The following is an 8765-nucleotide window of genomic DNA, read 5'->3' on the forward strand; positions in this document are numbered from 1 at the left end:
TTCAACCTACACTGACACTCTCATACTTGATTGAGTTCCACCCTCTCTCCGTTCTAGGCATCCACTTGCTGAGGACAGAGGGTTTTCCTATACCGCAACTAACTTGATCGTCGGAGTACCTTTACAGGTACCACCCCCCTCCCGGGCGAAGATCAGAGTGCGACGGACGGTCTGAAAAACGGACGGCGAAGGCAATTGGAGATTTTGCATCAGAAGGAAGCAGAATCGTGCCATCAAGGTTAGTGCTTTCGGTCCCAGTAAATTCTTACCGAAACAGATAATAAGGTATTTATAAGGTGTTAAAGTATCATTGTACTTAATGAGATTATTGGAGTGAAGAATGACACACTAACAAATTATATTTATGTTGTAAATTAGTAATTTCTATTTTCTACTTATAGTATGCTAGCTTTGGTGTCAAAATCTACCACAAAGAACTAACTATCAAAAAATTGATAAATAAAATTAAGTTATTTAGAAATTATTAGACATTACTATTTTGACACTCTAAATATTTTTACTTTCATATCTAATATTACCATTCACTACTTTTTATTTATTTTTCGTTTACAATTAAAACGTTTACTTTTTTTTAATCTTACATAAGTATTAAATAGTTGTCTAATGACAGACAAATAACCTTTTTTTCTTTTCATTATCCATCATCACACATACATTCACTTTCACTTAATACTTTTTTTTTATCTCATTCTTTCTTTGTGGATGGTAAAAATTGAGCAGTTCTTCATCATTCAAGAATGTGCATAAATTATTAAAAAAAGTGGAGCATAAATATGCCTTCATATTTTACAATGACAATATTAATTAAGTTTAAAAATTTTCCACAGTTTTAACTAAAGGAGAGAGGTGCATAAATAATAATATGATATAACTAAAAATGAATGTGTTTTTATAAGAAAATGAAAATAAATGTTATCACCAGCTATCCATTTTCTATGAATTCATTTCTGGACAATGCTTGGATTGGCTGCTGATAGAAACCTGCCAAACCTTAATCTCACCATCAAGAGTGCCGCTGAAAATTGAGACGGTATTATTAGGTGAAGTTTCATCATTCTCCAGAATAGCGGCCAAGGATTTAACCGGTTTCCGGTGACCGTCAAGGATGGCAAGACATCCAAACCGTCCATCATTAGCGCGCTTCCAAATCCTGACCGTCCGATCAGCCGACCCACTGAGGAGCAAATCGGAGACACTGACCAAGCACAGTATCGGCTTCTGGTGCCCCCTGAGAGCCCCGCTCACCACCATGTGGTTCGCACTGTCCTCCCTCTCCCACACCAATATGGAACGGTCACAAGCACCTGAAAACAGCACCGAAGCGTCGTCGTTTAAGGCCAAAGCGTTCACAGCAGACTTGTGCTTCTCCAAAGTCGCCACCAGCACGTGCCGCTTCTCCCCCGCAGGTCTCGCCCACACGCGTATTCTCTTATCCGCGGATCCAGTGTACACAGTACCATCATAGGACACTGCAACTGCGTTGACCGCATCCTCATGTGCATTCACAGACTCCATGCAGCGAAAATCCGACAGCCGCCATATCTTCAGAGTTCTATCCCAGGAAACGGAGTAGATGGCGCCGTTACTAACGGCCAGTCCTGCAACGGCGTCTGCATGTTCGATCCAGAGCTGTTTGTTATGACGACGGATGGTTATATAGTTCTTCGGGAGGAGAAAACGGTGGAGACGGTCTTTGACTGTGGGAAGAGTGGTGAAGACGCGGTGGTGGGTCTTGTGGTTTCGCCAGACACGGATCTTGGAGTCCTGGTGGGTGGTGAGGATGAGGTTGTCGGTGAAGGTGATGGCTTTGGTAGAGTTGGAAGAGGGTTGAATGTTGAATGTGTGGAGGATGGTGCAGGTGTGGCGGTCATAGACGTTGATTTCGTGGTCCGTTGCAGCGTAGAGAAGGTTGTTGGTGACGGCGAGGGAAGTGACAGGGCGAAAGGGATGCGGGGTGAGGGAGTTGATGCAGTGGTGGGAGACGGAGAAGGTGATCGGGGTTTGGTTTTGGAGAGAGGGAACGGATGGGAGGGTTTGTATGGAGAGGTTGGTTTGGAGAGAGGAAATGGTGGTGTTAGATATGGCGGAAGAGAGTGTTTCGGAAACGAAAGAGGAGGTTGTTGAGGTGTCGTATGCATGTTGTTTTTGTTTAAGGAGGGAGATAGTGGAGTTGTGGGTGGCGGTGGAAGTGTTGGAAGAGCAAGAACATGTGTGCAGCCATGACTGGATTCTCATGGTTAGAAGATAAAGTAGAAATGAATTGGAATGAAGAGGATGGAATGGATTGAGGAAGAAGAGAGTGATTTCGATGGGTTCGAGGATGTTCGAGACAAAGGAAGGTATCTGTGTTATTTTATTGCATGTTGCAATGTGTACTTAGAGTTTGGGACCGAGGAAGCATTTACTGTATGCCGGAGCATCAATCAGAAAAAGCCAAAAGTGCTTCATTCAATGTTTCTCTCTTTTTGTTTGTTCTTTTCTTCTTCTATTGGTTGGAAACTTTATTATTTTTCTCTCTCTTTGCTGATTTCACTTAGCTTGTGAGAGAAATTTATGATTAAACTGCCATCAATCTCAATCTTATATTAAGCAAAAGAAAAAAATAAAATAAAAGGTTGGATTCAGTGTTCTTTTCTTCTTTTACTTTCCTTTTTCCTTTTTTTTTTCAGTTCTTCCAAACAACTGATTAAATATTTATTTTTATAATTAAAATCATAGTGAAATGATGTGTTTGGTTTTTTATTTTAAGAAAATGTTTCTGTGTTGGAAACTCAGTAGCCCTCTTGACTTGGTTGGATATGATTGCCAATGTCCAAGTTGGCAATATTTTACACTTTGCACACATGCATTGGTGTAGATATACTCTATGCAATAATTTTCACAACCAATGCTTTTTTTTAATAGTTTTTTGTGGTTTTGTTTTTGTTCTTGTTGTTGATTTCTTTAGTGGGCTAGCTGTATTCATTCATTGAAATAAGGGCCACTTTTTTATCATACTAACAGCCAATGGAAGTTTGTCTTTTTCTAAATTAATTAATGACAACTGAATAAAAGAATAATTTAAAAATGATTATATAATTAAATTATATAATAGTTTAAAAAAATTGATCCGAATATATCATTTAATCACAAACAGATTTTATTTGGATAAGAGTCTCTTGTATTAGTTATTGTAATCTTACTTTCCGATAAACAACTGACAATTGTAATACTATTGAGGTATAGTCATCACTGTTGAATTGGTAGAATATAAAATTTATTGAAAAATAAAAATAATCAAACTTATATAGATTTGAACTTCTGCTTCTCATGTTTTGGTTCCAGTTGGAGTTAGTATATAAAATCAACTTTTATATATATATATATATATATATATATATATATATATATATATATATATATATATATATATATAAAACTGGATTTTTATATATATTTCATGCTTTTATATTGAAAGTATTTAAAATTTGACAATAACACCATTGCTTAAAAAAATAGTGATAGAAAAAAGTCATTAACGAATTGTTTGACTTTTTTTAATATAAAAAATGTCTTTTAAGTAACTCTATTTTTAATTAAATTATTCATCTTTATAATTCATAATTGTCTTTTACTATATGCTACATAGCTACATATGTGGTCACATTTTATATTTTCCATTTGTATAACTCATAAAATAATAATTATGTAAAATAATTATTATATAGTAGTAAAAACAGGTGAAGGTATTATTTGTTTGATGATAGCAAAAATAAAAAATTAATATCATAATAACTATTAAAATAAAAAAATTATTAAATTATAAATTATAAATTTTGTACATGCAAATTAATAAATTTTTAGGATTTTATTGTATTGGCTTTTTTTTTATTATGTGAGTGATTTTGTGATTAATTATTTAATTTTAAAAGAATAATTACTTAGAAGGAAAAATAAAAATAATATTTATATAAAAAAGTGATTAAAAGAAAATATCTCATGACAAAAGATTAAAATATCATGATTATAAATATTTTTAAAATGAAAATAATATTAAAATAGAAAAGAAATGTTTCCTGTGTAATAATTATAAAAATAAATAATTTTATGATTTTATTATGAATTTTTTATTTGTGATTTTTTTTATTATGAGTGGTTATTTGAATTTGAAAATTAATTATTTAAAAAATGGAATGATAAAAATTTATCTATACGAAATAGATAGTAAAAAAATATAATTTCAGAAGGTTTCAAAATATAAAACAAAAAATATAAAGAAAAAACGCTGGAGGGGAAGAAACTGAGAGAAAATGCTAAAAAAAGAAATCATTTCAGAAGGTTTTTTCAAATATATTTAATGTATTTTCAAAAGTTTTTTTCAAACATATTTCATATAAAAGTCATATGAAAAACTCATTTCAAAAAGCATTATACACATTTCAGAAAGTTTGTTATAAAATTTCTACTAATCTTAGTATCTGTGTGTATTACCTACTGATTAATTAAATTTAATTTTTTTATTATTAAATTTTTTTAATATATACTATGTGACATTTAAATGAAAATGTAATAATAAATTTAATTTAAATAATAAATAATATTAACTGATTTTAAATTTATAATAATATTCGTAATTATAATAATAAAATTAATATTAATAGTATTATTATTTAAGCTTAATACCGCTTTTGGTCCCTAGTTTAGGAGGGTTTGTTCAATATGATCATACCTTTTTTTTCATAACAATTGATCCCACCTTTTGAAAAAACGGTTCAATTGAGTCCTTTTTGTTCATAGTGGTCTCATATTCAAGTTTAAATTGTTTATTATAGTCCTTATTGTATACGATGATGACATGATTTTTAACATAACATTATGTCAGGACTGTTAAAATAACATTTGGATAGGTGAATGCATGAAAGAACTTATTGACGTCGTAACCAGCACCCTTAGAAAATTGACGTCGTAACCAAAAAGGAGTCAATTGAACAGTTTTTTCAAAAAGTGGGATCAATTGTTACTAAAAAAAAAGGTAGGACCATATTGAACAAAACCTCCCAAACTAGGGACCAAAAGCGGTATTAAGCCTATTATTTAATAACATATATGAACATATGACCTCATAGTATAACTAACCCTATAAAATGGTATACATGTTTCATGTATTAATGGTTCGTTAATAGAAATTTGTTACGAATAAGTAAAGAAATGGTTGGTACACTATTTTAATAAATCTTTTAATAATGTATGGTTGTTCGGAAAACCTATAACTCTAAGGCCTAATCTCTCATCAATATTTCATATACAGGTCGTAATTGAGAGTAGTAAGTCTTAAACTTGAGATTGATGATGATTAATTTAAGTTAAAATATGATTATTATTGATTAGGTTGTAATTAGATAGATATTAATTCAAAACTCATTCTGAAAATTATAAATACTAGTTTGAGGTAGTAGGATAGGTTGGTTACATTTAAGGTTTAAATCCTCATTTGTTCCTTGTTTTTTTGTGTCAGTCTCAAATGGGTCATCTTTTTTTTTCGTCTCAATCAGGTCCTAAAACTTGTAAAAATGAACTAATTACGCCCTCCCCATTAAATAATCAGTGACGTCGTTAAGAGAGGCTGACATGATGCACAAATGTATAAATATTATATTAGGTGGAATTTTATATTTAAATAAAAAGTGGTTGACATGGCACCAAATGTAATTATTTCCTCCCTTCTCCTTCTTCTCTTCACGCGCGTGAGAGAGTTCTCTCGTTTCTACTCCGTCAATCCCTCTTAAGCGGGTCCGGTCACTGCGAGCCACGAGTGCCACTGGTCGCAGCCAAGCTCGCCGTCATCAGTCGCACTAGGGTCGCCGTCATCCGCGAACAGCCCTTGCTGTGACCAGATCTGCCACCGTTAGCCACCACACTAGAGAACGAGAGAGGCTTGTCCATGACAGAACGAAGAAAGCAACGCGGCTCCATCGTAAGCGACGAACGCAAGCAAGCCGCCAACCCACATAAATCGCAAAACAGAGTCACAGATTTATGCATCTCGCTGGCATTGAACTAGATCGAGGGAAGAGGAAGAAGGACGAAGACCAAAGACCGCCACTGAAGGAAGAAACCAGAAGCTCTGTCCTTTGTCGGTGACGAACCAGGTAGAAGAAGTCAAACCATACCGTGAGGCCAGCCCTCAAACTGCAACAATCCATAACCAAAAACAAAAACCAAAACCCAGAGATCCAACGGCCAACCACGGCGAAGTTTCGTCGATCTCCGCAAACCTGTCCCTCGAGACCCACCGCGCGAACCAGGGAGCTTCTCTCTTACGCATGAAGAGAAGAAGGAGAAGGAACGAGAGAGCTTCTCTCTCACGCGTGAAAAGAAGAAGGAGAAGGATGGAAATAATTGTGCCATGTCAACCACTTTTTATTTAAATATAAAATTCCACCTAATATAATATTTATACATTTGTGCACCACGTCAGCCTCTGTTAATGCCGTCAGTCATTACTTAACGGAGAGGGCTTAATTGATTTATTTTTACAAGTTTTAGGACCCGATTGAGACCGAAAAAAGAACAATGACCCACTTGAGACTGACACACAAATACAAAGACCAAATGAGGGTTTAAACCTACATTTAATACACACTTATCACTAAGAGTGTCTGATAACGGTAATTCTTACCATTATCTATGGTGCAATTTTCTTACCAAATCAACTATCTTGAAGCTTGAAACATGCTTAATCATCTCTTTTAGCTAACTTTGTGAATAAGTTTAGCTTAGGTTACACATACAAGTTTTCATCACTAATTCCTCAAGTTTTATAGGAAAATATGCGCTTTGGAAGAGCATCCAAACTATCAAGAGTAGGAGCCAAGGAAGAGCTACAAAAGTAAGATTTTGTGAAGTTTCACTGCAGACTTGAAGCCTGGGCGCCCTAAAGGGGGCTGAGCGCCCTTCAACTCGCATTTTTTGCCAGAATATGGCGCTTAGGCGCCCCGAAAAAGGGCTGAGCGCCCTTTGATGCGCTGTTTCACTCAAAATGTAGTGCCTGGGTGCTCCTGAAGGGGGCTGGGCGCCCTTTGCTTCACATTTTTTATTTAATCTTAGCGCCCAGGCGGCCTAGAAAAGGAGGTTGGGCACGACTTTTTGCTGACATGGCACCCAGACCTTTTTAAGGCTCACATGCAACATGGGTGCCATCTTCTTGGTGGTTGAAGCTCGAAAACACCGTTTTGGACCTGTGGGAGCTGATTTTGGGCAGTGGGAACTCTCATTTCTCCTTCCTTGGGTCTTTATCTCTTTCGTTTTCTTCCATTGTAAGCTCAAGCTCTCCATGACTATGGAAAGCTAAGTTCTTTTTGTTGGGGAGTGATGTAAACTATGAAACTCTTTTGTAAATGCATTTGTTTTGAATGAATATAAGCTTCTTTCATTATTTGCTAGTGTTTATTTCCTTTGCTTAAAGCTTGTTGTGACTTGATCAACCATAGCATGATTCTAGGGTTTGCTTAATGTTGGGAAATGTTGTGTGAACCTTGAACTGGACTAAACACTTAAGGGAAATTGTGTCTAGGGATAGAGCTTGGACCCTTAGTTGTCTTAAATCTCTTCTCTTAATGCAGATGAACTTGTTAGGTTGCCAAGGGATTGAGATTTAATAAGTAAGTTTATGCTCTCTCACCAAGGGGTTGGGTTTGAGTAACTGAGTAGGTTGACAAGAGCATTATAATGAAGAAGTAATTATGAGCATTTGCATGAGAGTGTAATAGTTGAAATCATTCTCCAAAATCTTCATTCCATATCATTTCTAATCATTTCATCTCTTCGTGTTTTGACCACAAGGAGTTTAATCTTTTACGTATACATTATGTTTATTTTCACTACACCAATTCATATTAAATGGAATCATTCGTTAGTCTAAATTAGTTAGATAATTATACGATATTAAAGTGTTATTCGAGTCTCTTGGGATACGATATTCGATTTTACTGGTTTATTACTTGAACGATTTGGTACGCTTGCCAATTAGTTAACAGTGTCAAATCTGTTAACTTTGATATCGGAATACATTTTATAGGTAACCTTCCAATACGACTAAACAGAGTGAATGATGAGCAATGACTAGGAAAACTTTCCAAAGTTAGCAAAGTGAAGGTTGTTCTAGTCACTGCTCGTCTTTCACTCCGTTTGGCCGCAGTAGAAAGTTACACGCAAAAGGTACTATGATGCCAAAGTCAGTCAAGACTTAGTAGTCTCAACAATAAATGCGTATTAATGTAACCAACCCGACGACCACAAACCTATATTTATAATTTTTGGAATGAGTTTTGGATTAACGTTGATTTAATTAAGGCTTAATTGGTAATCATCGCGTTTTGGCTTAAGTTAATCATCATTAATCTTAATTGTCGTTTAAGGTCAACTCCTTGGTGCCTGCTATCTGACGACTGATCTATGAGATATTCTTGACTAGTTGAAGGCTACGATCTTAGATTGACCGGGCAACCATACAGTACAATTACGTTAATACTTACATAAAATTTATTCTTTAAAATACTTACTTTAAAACATATATTGTTAGAATCGACTGCAGCGGAATTATTAGCGTGGAATAACAAACCAAGAGGGTTTTTAAAACAAACGCGTGCCTTTTAATTTCTACTCAGTTTAACTTACTACACAAATAATAAATATAAATTAAAAGAGTAAGGTTGAGAGAAATTTGCACAGATAATTTTATACTGGTTCGGATCTTACCAATCCTA

At 34.8% G+C, this 8765-nt stretch overlaps 1 protein-coding gene across 1 annotated transcript; it reads right to left on the reverse strand.

Moving 5' to 3' along the window:
* Nucleotides 1–686: 686 nt before the first annotated feature.
* LOC106766430 (protein JINGUBANG-like) lies at nt 687–2606 on the reverse strand. The gene has a single exon (XM_014651160.2). The coding sequence runs from the start codon at nt 2254–2256 to the stop codon at nt 955–957; it is 1302 nt and encodes a 433-aa protein (XP_014506646.1). The 5' UTR covers nt 2257–2606; the 3' UTR covers nt 687–954.
* Nucleotides 2607–8765: the final 6159 nt, after the last annotated feature.

The sequence above is a fragment of the Vigna radiata genome, chromosome 7, assembly GCF_000741045.1.
Source record: "Vigna radiata var. radiata cultivar VC1973A chromosome 7, Vradiata_ver6, whole genome shotgun sequence".
NCBI lineage: Eukaryota > Viridiplantae > Streptophyta > Magnoliopsida > Fabales > Fabaceae > Vigna > Vigna radiata.